The 15,340-nt window shown below is 42.1% G+C and overlaps 1 protein-coding gene across 1 annotated transcript in view; it reads right to left on the reverse strand.

The window, feature by feature from the left end:
- The window catches only part of LOC311223400 (XK-related protein 5-like), a gene marked incomplete at both ends in the record, with an annotated part of 17,647 nt that extends 14,986 nt beyond the window's left edge, over window positions 1-2,661 (reverse strand). The window contains 1 exon segment of the mRNA XM_084308188.1: window positions 2,547-2,661. Coding sequence (XP_084164314.1) covers window positions 2,547-2,661 — 115 coding nt within the window.
- Window positions 2,662-15,340: the final 12,679 nt, after the last annotated feature.

Here is a 15,340-nt window from a genome sequence, read left to right on the forward strand (position 1 = left end):
TAAAAGATATAAAACAATGGTTTGAGTTTGAGCATATCCGAATTGTACCAAGAAAATGTTGAGCCACTCTTTTCATAGACTAGCTTTGTATGATAGGGACACGCTGAACGTGTGGCTAGTGATGATACTAATGGCTGAAACCCCTCCGTACACTGCGCCTTGTGCATCGGCTTTGTAGCAATCATTTGACCCTGATGACTACTGCTAGTCCAAGAGAAGAAATCCTATTCCTGAAGAAAAATGCTGTTCCAAGTAGGTCCAAACCCAACCCCCTCCAATGTACAGTTTCCCCGCCTACCCAACACCCCCACCCACCCCACCAAACCATGTCCAATGTACAGTTTCCCCACCCCACCTACCCAACCTCCTCCAATGTACAGTTTCCCCGCCTACCCAACACCCCCCCCCCACCCCACCAAACCATGTCCAATGTACAGTTTCCCCACCCCACCTACCCAACCTCCTCCAATGTACAGTTTCTTCCCCCTCAAATGTATATACTCTCTTTTTAGACTATTTTTGTACTCACAAACAGTACTGTATATTTGTAGATCTGGTATGTCATAAATGTATAGATGTAGCAGTACTGTCTACTTGTATGTCATATTTATGATGAATTGAAAATGGGGGACCCTGATGTAAACAAGACGAAAGTCTTTCTCAGGTCTGCATCCCCTTAACAATTGTGTGTATTGAGCCGTACTCTATTGTACCCATTCTGCAATCTGTTAATAAAGTTTTCAATCAATCAATCAAACCAAGAGCAGAAAGACTTGCTGCAGACAAAGTGGAGGTAGAAGTTACACATCAGTACACATGAAAGCTTGACCGGATAACGGCAAAAATGAATCTAAAATCAGTCAAATCAGTATGTGCAAAATATGATTGTTTGTCATGATTCATTATAAAATATAGATTTATTTCCCCTTCGCAACTTCATCAGAAAACACGCCCCGGCCTGGCCGCAAAATAGTGGAATGGAGACCATTCAAGACCTCACAAGACAAAAAATAGGGTCCAGGTTTAAAAATACCAAAGTTGTCCTTTAAACTAACCATAACCGTCGAACCCTAACGCTAACCTTAACCCTAACTTCAATCGCCTGCCCGCGACCACAATCTGTTGGTTCCACTCACGGCTGTATTTGTTTTGGACTTTTGCTGATATGAAACGTAAATATATTATTACTACATATGACTATAACATAACACAAATTAAGGCAAACTCTAGTAAAAAATCTTGTTTTTTATGGTTAATTCCTCTTGGATGCTTGACTTTGACTACACAGGTTGTTGCAGAGCCTCTTTCACGTTCTTCTCCTGGAGAGGGAGAGCTTTGATTTTGTGCTGAATAAAAAATATATATGATCTAAACCTCTCATGGTCCAGGTAACTCGACACCTTTATCTTCAGCATATACGTGCTGCGTGCGTGCGTGCGTGTGTGTGTGTCTATAACTAACCAGGCCGACTTTATATGTATTACTGCCATATATCTAATCTGACCTCTATTTGTTCTGTATTGTTGAGGCTGATTGATTGATTGATTGATTGAAAACTTTATTAACAGATTGCAGAATGGGTACAGTACAGTACAGCTCAATACACACAATTGTTAAGGGGATGCAGACCAGAGAAAGACTTTCGTCTTGTTTACATCAGGGTCCCCCATTTTCAATTCATCATAACATATATGACATACATGACATACAGATAGACAGAACTGCTACATCTATACATTTATGACATACCAGATTTGCGAATACAGTACTGTTTGTGATACAAAAAGAGTCCAGAAAAGAGAGTATATACATTTGACGTAGAAACTGTACATTGGAGGAGGTTGGGTAGGTGGGGCGGGGGTGGGGGGACATGTAGGGACATGATTTATACCTGCCTAATATAATAATCTCCTTCATTGAATTATACACACTAGCCCACCGCCCCTGTCCCGGTAGCAGCGTGGAGCTCTGCGGATGTTTCTACTCTACACCCACCCTCCCTCCCTCCTCCATCCCTCTGTAATCTGAACCAGCTCAGCTGCCAGACAGACGGGTACAGGCCAGGCCCTGTGTCTGTCTAGAGGGGTATCCGCCCATCCCCGCGTCGGTCCATTCATTCGGGCAGGGCACCCCGAAGAAAGGGCGCTGAAATATGACAGAACATGATGTCACCGTTGCAGTGTATATCCAGCCCCTGTCATTGTTATCATTAATAATAACTCTAATATTAGAATGGCATGGCACCAAACTCCAGCATGAGTTTGCAGTTTTGCGCCAGACAGGGTTTCATCATCATCATAATAACAAACCGTTATTTAGGGGAGAGAGGCGCAGTGGTGGTGATCTGATGCTGGCTGCAACACCATCTCCCACTTCTATTCTATTATTCATACAAGGTCCATGATGATTTAGCTGGTTTAATTCGGATGTAAAAGCATTGCTATAGACACATTTTGAAATTGCACGCATGATAATAATACATGATAAAATTGTGTGTGCGCGCTGTGCGTGTGTGTGCGCGCTCTCCCCTCCCAGGCTGAACTCACGCGCAGTGCGCTCCGCAACGAGCAGGAATGCGGTAAAGGCGAAGACGCCGACTTGGCAGCAGGAGACGCGGCAGGAGGAGCCCCCGGGGCGCGGGGCCGCCGTGTAGTGTCTCATCTCCATGCGGACAATAAACCCTCTTCCTCCCGTCCCGTCCGTTAATGATGATGAGTAACCTCCTCCTGTATGGCTATTGTTGTTTATTATTATGGTCCAGCCTGGTCCGTTGACCCATTCCTCCAGCAGCAGCCCGCTCCTTTCTCGGCTCCGTTATTTTGTGGGGGTCTCTGACGTCACCGTCCCCCGTCTATTTTAAAGCGACAGCCACTGACTGGGGTACAGACAGTAGCACTTTGTCAGGACAGGTATAGTTAGAGCCTACACTGCTATATATATACACCCAATACCAATATAGCCAAATAAACCAACACCCATTCTATAGGGTGTATGGCTTTTCAAAATACAACGTTATGTGTTTTGATTGATTGATTGATTGATTGATTGATTGATTGATTGATTGATTGATTGATTGATTGATTGATTGATTGATTGATTGATTGAAAACGTTATTAACAGATTGCAGAATGGGTACAATACAGTACGGCTCAATACACCCAATTGTTAAGGGGATGCAGACCAGAGAAAGACTTTCGTCTTGTTTACATCAGGGTCCCCCATTTTCAATTCATCATGACATACATGTGACATACATGACATACAGATAGACAGTACTGCTTACATCTATATTTATGACATACCAGATTTGCAGTACTGTTTTTGATACAAGAAGAGTCTAAAAAAGAGAGTATACATTTGACGAAGAAACTGTGGAGGAGGTTGGTAGGAAGGAGGTTGGTAGTGTTTTACAAATAAAAGCAGAATCCAAAGAAGATATACTTGTGCACACGATTCACTTTACTATTCCAAATGTATAAATAAATAAATAAATAAATAAATAAATAAATAAATAAATAAATAAATAAATAAATAAATAAATAAATAAATAAATAAATAAATAAATAAATAAATAAATAAATAAATAAATAAATAAATAAATAAATAAATAAATAAATAAATAAATAAATAAATAAATAAATAAATAAATAAATAAATAAATAAATAAATAAATAAATAAATAAATACATACATACATACATACATACATACATACATACATACATACATACATACATACATACATACATACATACATACATACATACATACATACATACATACATACATACATACATACATACATACATACATACATACATACATACATACATACATACATACATACATACATACATACATACATACATACATACATACATACATACATACATACATACATACATACATACATACATACATACATACATACATACATACATACATTAATTAATTAATAAATAAATAAATAAATAAATAAATAAATAAATAAATAAATAAACAAATTAATTAATTAATTAATCAATTAATTAATTAATTAATAAAAAAAAAGACAATTCTGGTTAAAGCAATCCCACGAAGCAAAGAAAAAGAGCTGTACAAAAGTGGAGTTTTGACACAGCAGGGATGATGACAAAAGCAGACCCTGCTGTTTAGAACAGTTAGTTGTACAGTGTCCCCCACCCACCCCTCCTACCCAACCCCCCCCCCCCCCCCCCCCCCACACAACCACCTCCAATGTACAGTCCCCCCCCCCACCTACCCAACCTCCTCCAATGTACAGTTTCTACGTCAAATGTATATATTATTTTTTTCTGGACTCTTTTTGTATCACAAACAGTACTGTATTTGAAAATCTGGTATGTCATAAATGTATAGATGTAGCAGTACTGTCTATCTGTATGTCGTGTATGTTATGATGAATTGAAAATGGGGGACCCTGATGTAAACAAGACGAAAGTCTTTCTCTGGTCTGCATCCCCTTAACAATTGTATGTATTGAGCTGTACTGTACCCATTCTGCAATCTGTTAAATAAAGTTTTCAATCAATCAATCAGAAAGTGGCCTTTATAACTTTTCTAGACAGTGTGCAGACTCCAACATATTATCCTCATTTTATTTGACTTATCAGAGCAGAAGCTACAACCAATTCTCCAAAGTAAGTCCTCTACTGTAAATAGGTCTGCATTAAATTAGCTGGTTATTTATTACCTACTGACTAGATAGACTACTTAGGTGACCAGGTAAACATGTATCAGTGTGTTGTCTAGACTGACAACTATAGATAGCAGCATGGAGATAGTGCAGTGCATGCAGTCACACAGTCACATGCCATGGACCGGACATGTTGGCCACATTGATCAGTCATTGAGAAGTCAGTCAAGTCAGTCGGTTGAAGTCCAGTAGTGACAGGTAGAAAAGTGAGCAGAATATCAATATCACTGAGGAGGAGGGCGAAGATGCAGATGGTCAAGGAATTCATTCGTAACGCGATTTACGTACTTATTCAGCATTCTCGAACGGCTTCGTATTGGAAATTCCTTCATTGTCTGTGGGAGGAGAAGTCCTTGGGGACCGCCATCCTATACAGACATCTGCGGAATTAAATAATTATAATGATAATAAATACGACAATATTTGTATCATTAACAATCACGTTTTTACATAATATAGTCATGACTCAACAAACCATGTCAGAAAATAAATAAATAAATAAGAACTTGTTCTCCATGATATTATTTATTGTTGGTTTTATTTGTATTTTTTTGACATTGCTTATTGTATACATTGTAAGAGCCAGTGAAGAAACATTCAAACAAGCGCTTCCATCACCACCGCGGCCGTCTCCTGGCTGTTAGCGACCCTCTCCTGGCTGTCCAGCATCGCCTGGACCGTGTTGCCACAGGCACGCGTGGCACCGCTGGTGGGCGGTCGGGCTGCCCCCCATCCACCGGTGGTGCCCCTCAGCCCCCCCGTCCACCAGCGCTGCCCCCCGTCCAATATTCCACTGCTCATCATGCCCGGACAACACATTGCTGTCCAAGTCCAACAGCGATTAATTGCACGGATGTATAGGATGAATAAAGCCTTTAAACATGAATTTGATTTACTTGATGTTGTCAGTCACCATTATTAGATACAGTTTACAATTTTTCTCAAGAACCAAACACATCACTTCAGTAGTATGTCAGAGAATACGCGTGGCAGCACTGGTGGAAAAAGATTCATTCATGGGAACCCAGCTGCAAAGATTTTGGCCACTTACCACAACTCGTTTCACGTGTTCAGGAATCCGGATGAGGATTTTTGTTTACAAAGAGATTTACGAACATGTTCGAGAATGAGGACCAATGTCTTGTCAACATGCATAAAGGAAACCAGGCATTTTGAAGTTTCAGTTTAAAATGTAGGCCAGAGTAGGCTATTCTGCTTCAGTTGAGATACTAGGTACCTTGAAGTTCAGATCTGAGGCCAAAGCAAAGTGAATCTACTCTTATCCTAGGCAACTTGATTTGATTTGTGTTATTATTCTAATTTGTGACCTGTCCTGTCTAAATGTTTAAATGTTGAGCGATTTGCAGTGTCAAATTTCCCACGGGATAATAAAAGTATTTCTATTCTATTCTATTCTATAATGACACCAGACACGTTTCTTCTGATCACGTTTCAGCCATGCCATAAGAAATTAGCTGTCACTTTACAGAGACTTAATTACCACAGAACTTTATCCAGAACTACATTACATTTACATTTTACATTTAGTAATTTAGCTGACGCTTTTATCCAAAGCGACTTACAAGTTCTGTACAAGTCATCAGGAAGGAACTAACACACACAAATACAATGTACTGCAAAACACACACCCCAGACTCTTCATGTGTAAACATCTACCGTAATGTACATCATAGCAGCACAGCATGTGAAATGACCCTACCGTAATGTACATCATAGCAGCACAGCATGTGAAATGACCCTACCGTAATGTACATCATAGCAGCACAGCATGTGAAATGACCCTACCGTAATGTACATCATAGCAGCAAAGCATGTGAAATTACTACCCTACTGTAATGTACATCATAGCAGCAAAGCATGTGAAATTACTACCCTACTGTAATGTAATGTACACCATAGCAGCACAGCATGTGAAATGACCCTACTGTAATGTACATCATAGCAGCAAAGCATGTGAAATTACTACCCTACTGTAATGTAATGTACACCATAGCAGCACAGCATGTGAAATGACCCTACTGTAATGTACATCATAGCAGCACAGCATGTGAAATTACCCTACTGGAATGTACATCATAGCGCACAGCATGTGAAATGACCCTACTGTAATGTACATCATGTACATCATAGCAGCACAGCATGTGAAATGACCCTACTGTAATGTACATCATAGCAGCACAGCATGTGAAATGACCAAGGCCAAGTTGTAAGCTATTTGTGAGTTTATCCTACCCACCATATACAGTAGCTCAGCGGTGGGCAATTTATTAATGCACATTTAATGCACATATAAAAAAATTCACCAAAATTGCCTTCTTCCATCTTCGTAATATTGCAAAAATTCGCCCCATTTTAACTCTGGCTGATGCTGAAACCCTGATTCATGCTTTTGTCTCATCACGTCTGGACTACTGTAATGCACTTTTTTCAGGCCTACCTAATTCAAGCATCAAAAATCTTCAACTCGTGCAAAATGCGGCTGCATGGATACTAACTAGAACTAGAAAACTTGATCACATCACACCAGTTTTGTCCGCCCTACACTGGCTTCCTATTCAAGCCCGATCTGACTTTAAAGTGCTACTCCTCACCTACAAAATTTTAAATGGGCTTGCACCGCTCTATCTATCCGATCTCATCTCCCGATACTCGCCCACTCGTGCTCTGCGCTCACAAAATGCGGGGCTTCTATCGATTCCTAGGGTTAAAAAGAAATCCGCCGGCCACAGAGCCTTTGTCTACCGCGCTCCCTACCTGTGGAACAAATTACCTGCCGTCGTCAGGGGCGCCTGCTCTGTCGAAGCTTTTAAATCCCTGCTTAAGACCCATCTTTTCTCTCTCTCCTTCAACCTACCCTGATCTCACCTGGGCCCCGTTCCCCGTACCTGGCTAACTGAGTTAGCCGGATCATTTCCAGTATAGCCTGACTTAAGCCGGACCTTTCTGTTCCCCGACGCTCGATTGTCCAAATCACCATGACAACAGATCAAAAAGTTTGAGCCTGGTCGAGAGCAGGCTTAAGTTCAGTTAGCTGGATGAACCATGGCCACGCCCCCGCAAAGAAATGACAGCTCGCTTCCTGAAATGATTCTCACAGTCTAGGATCTGCATTATACCATTCTGAATTACGTTTTTGTGCTTCATTCTTCCAGAGGGGGCTTTTGAAATGTAAAATAGACCCAAAATGCTGATACTAAATTCACGTTGTCCTAAATAATGCACGTTATATATACCGTGGCGCTCGCTAGGTGCGATGTACACATTATGTGGTTATTTTAACAATGCGCAGCATTGCAAATGTGAATCCTGCGGGGATATTTTTAATGATTGAAACCTATCGCTCGTTTGGCTCTGATTCCTTTCATATTCTCCGCTGTGGGAGCGCCTGGATTGTGTTTCATTCAAGCATAAAATTGAAGTGTCTATGCGTGGATTGTGGTTTTTGTGGATTATGAATTACGAGGAATCTGAGGATTGTTGAATTGTATCATCACTCACACGTTATTGTAATATTGTAACTGGGATTAATGCATTTGAGAATAAAGAGATAAAACTTCATTCAAAAGAAAAATATTCTAAACACGGGTCTCTTGTCCATTGATGGTCTTGGATACACAATGGATATATCCCGTCTGGCACAGTGGTCCAACGGCAGTGTTCACTCCTGGCAAGCCGGCGAATATGATTTTTTTGGAATATAATATTAATGATTATACGCAAAAGTAGCCTAGTTTTAAGTTAAAATATTATAAATCTACATGCATTGAGGATGTCATTCTTTATATAGCTCTCAACGTGCACCAAATTGAAGTATTTACATTTCAAAAAGAAAGCTAGAAGAAGTGGGATTCGAACGCGGGTCGTCCGTGTGAAAGACAAAATGCTCGACCATCAGACCAAGTTGGCAGACAAATGAAACATCAACCATACATCCATCAATGGATAAGAGAGCCGTATCCTTATTCTGAAACTGTTGAACTAATTATTTTCGCTAGCAAGATCTCATTTGATTATCCATTCCATGAACCTACTGCCAGCAGGGCACGTTTAAAGAAATATAATCTGATTGATTGATTGGGGTAATGAGGGACTTAAAATGTGCCTATAGATTATGCATTTAACTTGTCGGCGAGGCTATTGAGCCGTACTGCAATCTGTTAATAAAGTTTTAAATCAATCAATCAATCAATGCCGTTAGAAAATCACTTGCTGCCTTCTCGGCTGAGGCGGGCGCGCGCACTGATCCTGAGTATAAAGTCTGGTTAGAGTTAACGAGACTGAATCCACCTTCGAGGAACAGGAAAATCCCGGCTTCAAACATCGGGTTAATTGAATCTGGATAATGAGACTCTTGATCGACTTAGTTGAACCAGGTACGGGGAATAGGGCCCTGGTCGGGGACTGACCTTTAGATTAATCTGTCTAGTTTTAGTTAGGATGTCTATTTTCTCCCATGTCTGCTTTTCTGCAGCACTACAAACATGGGAACTCTCTAACCCCTGTCCCAACCCCCCCATCTCTCTGAGTGCTTGTCTCGTAGTACTGACCAAGGTGATGGATGTCTGGGGGTCTTGGCCAAGATTGCAGTGACTGCTCTACATGCATGCACCACCGAGGCCATGGATCAGCAACTTACCGTCTTCTGTCCGTGGTCTGTCAACATGGTTTGTGGTCTGTCAACGTGGTTTCATTGCTGGGTTAAGTACTTCTATTCTATTCACATATTATGCTTACTTCATATATCTATTATATTCACATATATGCTTACCACTTGTATCTATTGCTATGTCCGCCCACTGTCTCGGAGTTATGACCGGAGTGTTGAACGTCCCATGATTAAGACGGGGAGGACGCGGCCCTCTTTGCGCCGCCCCTGTGCCTCAAATAGATCCGCTATCAGCTCTATCTTTAATCTTTCAAAATGTTCAGTTGCTATCGCTATCAGCTCTATCTTAAATGTTTCTAAATGTTCAGCTGCTATTGCATGCACTCATCTGTGTTTCACTACACACGAGTGCATGCTTACCAACTGTCCGTCTGCAACACTACTATCACCGACATCTAAGAAGGGAGATCCCCCCTTGAATTGGCCCTAAGGTTTCTCTCCTCCACATTGCCTGTGGTGCATTTTTTCCTATTGTTAGGTTTTAGTGAGTTTTTCCTTATGTCTGGGAGTGTTCGCATTGCATTCATTTATTTTGCATTTATTTTAAATTTGTTGGACCTTATGGTGCTCTTGTTTTGTTTCTTGACTTATTGTGATGTTTCTTCTTAACTTGTTTAAAGAAGACGTGTCCGGCCCATGGGGACATTAACGTGTGTTGTCGGGCCTTACAAATAAATTTGATTTGATTAATATTCTTCAACCACAGATGTTTTTATTTGTGTTACAATGTGGCGTGGTGACGCAACAGGACCCAGGAGCAGACAAGACAAGGCGGGTAGCGAGTCAAGGGGTTTTTAATAAACCTCTCAGTAAACACTGGAAGAGGGGAAAAAAGGAAAACAAAATAATGATCTCTAAACGCTAACATCTAACACAGGGAACACTTACTTGAAACATAGACAGTGCAACATCGACAATGGACTGACACAGAGAACAGGAAACAAGGAACTCAAATGACAAACATCTGGGATGATTACAACTGGAGACACCTGGGAGGTAAAGCCAGCTGAAGAGGCAGCTGCGTGATTACCAAAGGTAGCCACATTTCTGGCAGACGCTCTCTGATTGGCCGACGTCAGTTTCTACACTGGTTAAGCTTAGGCACTCTTTCGAAGTTGGTTAAGGTTAGAGTTTGTCTTAGAGCAGGGCGATAGAACGCCAGGTAGTTTGCAGGCTGTTAGACGTGGAAATGGGCAAAGACAGAGCTCGTCACGCTATTGGGCGCACATGTCACATGACCAGAAACGTCTGCCAGAAATGCGGCTACCTTTGGTAGGAACGCAGGAAGCTCAAGAAGAACTCCGGGAAGGACCTAATACCAGACAGTAACTACAAACACTAAGACTAAACAGTTAACCTAATGTAACGGATGGTACCGCGAGGCGCAGTCGCGATGGACTTCAGATGTTGTGTGAAGTGACTGGGGCGAGTAGCGGTGCTGTGGGTTAAACTCACAATATTCCAATGTACAGTTTTGTTTGTACAGTTGTACAGTGTCCCCCACCCACCCCTCCTACCCAGCCTCCCCCCCACTCCGGGTTCGAAAACTCCCTCGGGGCATCAAAGTTTAAGGTGACGATGTCACAACCGTTACACTAATACAAGACAGTAACACTAGACTAACAGGGGAACATAGAGAGAGAGAGAGAGAGAGAGAGAGAGAGAGAGAGAGAGAGAGAGAGAGAGAGAGAGAAAACACTAACGAGAAACACATACAGCACGGCAGCATTGATGCAGGGTTGGGAGACATCTACAATGAAAACTACAGTATAAAAGAGAGTGGTGTGGGGACTTTACCCCTGAAATCATGTGTATTTAACAAAGGATGTTAACTTTTACGTTAACGTTAAATTACGTTAGCATTAACGTTATTTATGTGTAGGCTATATATAACGTTATTAAAATGTTATCTTAATTTCTATACACATTTACATCTTACACAGCCAGTTCATTAACACATTAACTGCCACGCAGTTTGCCCCTCTCATACCACTCTCTGCCACCACTCTAAGCCTATGGAGATGTTCACCTTCTTTGCAGGGCTATAACTTTTTAAATTGTATTGCTAAATTGACATTACTATGGCCCATTCAACATCGATTATCTATCGTTCAGGATGTAGGAACGTTATACTTTTTCATTCAAACATTCATACGAAAATACCGTCTAGAATATAAGTATGTTTTTATCGTTTTCTGCAGTAATTCCTAGAACGCTAGTTATAGGCCTAAACGCATAATATAGATTATCGATTGCAGTTTATTCGCGATACACGCTATATTAAAAAATCCAACTGTATACGGTCCTAAACGTTATGACTCATCATGCAGCCAGATAGCTTTCCACTGAATGCACAGAGGAAACTGGTATCTATCTTCTTGTCTCTCTCTGGAGAAGACGGTGAGCTAATTCTCCAAAATGTTGACGTGTTCCTTTAACTAACATGAGAAAATACACGCTTATTGTAAAGTGTTACCAATGCTACTAGGAGGCATGTCAGTAGGAGTTAGATCATTTTGTGTACTGTACTGTGTAGGGACTGTCCTGCTCCACTAGGGGCAGGCTTTTCTCATTCACTAGGCTGGGGGCGGGGCTGGCTTTTCTAATTCACAGGAGCGATCTTTTCTACCACAGTGCACGTTGGCTTTGAGAGTTGTTTGATTGATTGAAAACTTTATTAACAGATTGCAGAATGGGTACAGTACAGTACATAGATGTAGCAGTACTGTCTATCTGTATGTCATGTATGTCATATAATGTCCTGATGAATTGAAAATGGGGGACCCTGATGTAAACAAGACGAAAGTCTTTCTCTGGTCTGCATCCCCTTAACAATTGTGTGTATTGAGCTGTACTGTATTGTACCCATTCTGCAATCTGTTAATAAAGTTTTCACTACCCACTTTCAAAAACACTCTCAAAAAACACCTAAGGGAGACTGCAATTCGAAACTGGCCCCTGTAAATGTCCTAACACAACCCCCTCCAATGTACAGTAAATTACCAAGTATGGTCTTGTCAATATTCCAATGTACAGTTTTGTTTGTACAGTTGTACAGATTGATTGAAAACTTTATTAACAGATTGCAGAATGGGTACAGTACAGCTCAATACATAAAATTGTTAAGGGGATGCAGACCAGAGAAAGACTTTCGTCTTGTTTACATCAGGGTCCCCCATTTTCAATTCATCATAACATATGACATACAGATAGACAGTACTGTACATTTGAGGGGGTTGGGTTAGGACATTTACTATGTGTTCTACCCCATAATGCCCTGAGTGGGAGGGTAGTTTGTTTACCAGTGTTGTGACTATGTTTGTGAAGAAAATGTTTAAGTAATTGGCTCATCTGGTATGTCATAAATGTATAGATGTAGCAGTACTGTCTATCTGTATGTCGTGTGTGTCATATGATGAATTGAAAATGGGGGACCCTGATGGAAACAAGACAAAAGTCTTTCTCAGGTCTGCATCCCCTTAACAATTGTGTGTATTGAGCTGTACTGTACTGTACCCATTCTGCAATCTGTTAATACACTTTTCAATCAATCAATCAATACATCCAGCTTGCAGTGTGTGTAGTTGGCTTTGAGTTGGCCATCTTATCTAGGCAACATTATATTATAAGAGTTATATCATTAAGGGTGTGTGTGTGTGTGGGGGGGGGTGATACTAGCTAGCTAACTGAATAATGAAGAATAACCAAGTCATGTTTTTTGTATTTGTCACGTATAAAATGAGCCCCCTGGGAATGTGCTTCATACAGTAAAAAAAAAAAAAAAAAAAAGCAAACAATGAGGTAAAAATGCACAAATTTGGTATGGATGTAGTGCAAATCCGTTTGTAATAGATACAATATGGTGTAGTGTCTAAAGTGAGTGTAGGGTGAGTGTTTGTTTAAAGGGAATGTGTGCAATGAATATAGCTGGATCGGTTAATGTTACATAGTCATTGAGCATCCTGATGGGAGCCTTTCAATCTCAATATGAGAGTTTTGCATTTAGATGCCACTTATATCCCCCTCGGAGCGTGAGAGAAGCATGTGCTCAAACTGAAAAAAGACACACCAAACACAAGGTTGCGCTCTCCAGACTACACGACGAGGTAAATAGAATCCAAGTGGCGAATGTTAACGCCGCCATTTTAGTTCTGGGAGATTTCAATAGCGCCAATCTGAGGAAGGTATTGCCTGACTTCTATCAGCATGTGACTTGCAACACCAGAGGCGGTAACATCCTAGATCACTGTTACACGCAATTTAAAGGTGGCTACAAGGCTCATTCTGATAGTGGCTTCGGTAAGTCAGATCACGCATCCATTTTTCTTTCACCAAAGTACAGACAGAGAATTAAAAGTACTCCCGTAGTCTCGCGAGAGGTGCAGAAATGGGATGTGACGTCAGAGGAGACGATCCGGTCAGTGTTTCACCACACAGACTGGAGTGTGTTCCGCGACACAGATAACATTAATGCCTACACGGAGACAGTGCTGGACTATGTTTGTACTAGGGTGAAAGAAACAATCCCCACTACCAAAATGAAAGTTTACCCAAATCAAAAACCCTGGGTAGACAAATCCGTCCGTGAAGCTCTGAGAGAGCGCACCAAAGCATACAACGACGGCCTAGAGGCAGGCAACATGAATGACCACAAGGTGGCGCGATACAACGTAAGGAGGACAGTGTCAGAGGCCAAACGACGCTACAGGGATAAAATTGAACTCCAGTTTGAACAAGCTGACTCTAGAGCTATGTGGCAGGGGCTCAAAACGATGACAGACTACAAAGGCGCCTCCCTCAAACTGAACAGTGACATCTCCTTAGCAAATGACCTCAATACCTTCTATGCGAGGTTTGATGCTGGTAATAACAACACCAGCTCACAAGCCTCGGCAATGGGGGGGGGGGGGGGTCGGCTGCTGATGGAGGCGCAGTGTTCAGGGTAACAGAGCATGAGGTGAGGCGGACCTTTAAAAAAGTGAATATCAGGAAGGCAGCAGGTCCAGACGGCATCCCCGGCCGCGTCCTAAAAGTCTGTGCCGACCAACTGGCCCCAGTATTCACTGACATATTTAACCTGTCCTTAGAACAGGCTGTCATCCCCACCTGCCTGAAGAAGTCCACTATTATCCCTGTACCCAAAAAATCCAAGCCTGCTTGCCTCAACGACTACCGCCCTGTAGCTCTCACCTCCATAGCCATGAAGTGCTTCGAGAAGCTAGTAAAGGGCTACATCTGCTCCTCCCTCCCCATCAACATGGACCCCCTGCAATTTGCATACCGCCCCAACAGGTCCACGGAGGACGCCATATCCCATGTGCTGCACACAGCAGCATCACACCTGGACAAGAGGCAGGGGAACTATGTGAGAATGCTATTCATCGACTACAGCTCGGCATTCAATACCATAGTCCCCTCCATACTCATAGCCAAGCTCAGGGACCTGGGCTTGGGCTATGACCTCTGCCAGTGGGTCTTGGACTTCCTGACTGGCAGACCCCAGGTGGTGAGAGCAGGCAACTGCACCTCCTCATCCATCACCCTCAACATAGGGGCCCCCCAGGGCTGTGTTCTGAGTCCCCTCCTCTACTCCCTGTACACACACGACTGTGTGGCTCAGCGGAGTAGCAATACAATCGTCAAATTTGCTGACGACACAGTGGTGGTGGGCCTGATCTCTGCCAACGACGAGAGGGCCTACCTGGAAGAGGTCAAGGTCCTGGCGGGATGGTGCCAGGAAAACAGCCTCTCCCTGAACGTCAGCAAAACAAAGGAGATGATTGTGGACTTCAGGAGGTCGGGGGTCAAGGACTACAGCCCCCTCAGCATCGACGGGGCACCGGTTGAGAGAGTCAACAGCTTTAAGTACCTCGGAGCCTACATATCCGAGGACTTGACATGGACCACACACATTAACAGTGTTGTGAAGAAGGCACGAC

This window comes from Notolepis coatsorum (genome assembly GCF_963971535.1).
Source record: "Notolepis coatsorum genome assembly, chromosome: 2".
NCBI classification, from domain to species: Eukaryota; Metazoa; Chordata; class Actinopteri; order Aulopiformes; family Paralepididae; genus Notolepis; species Notolepis coatsorum.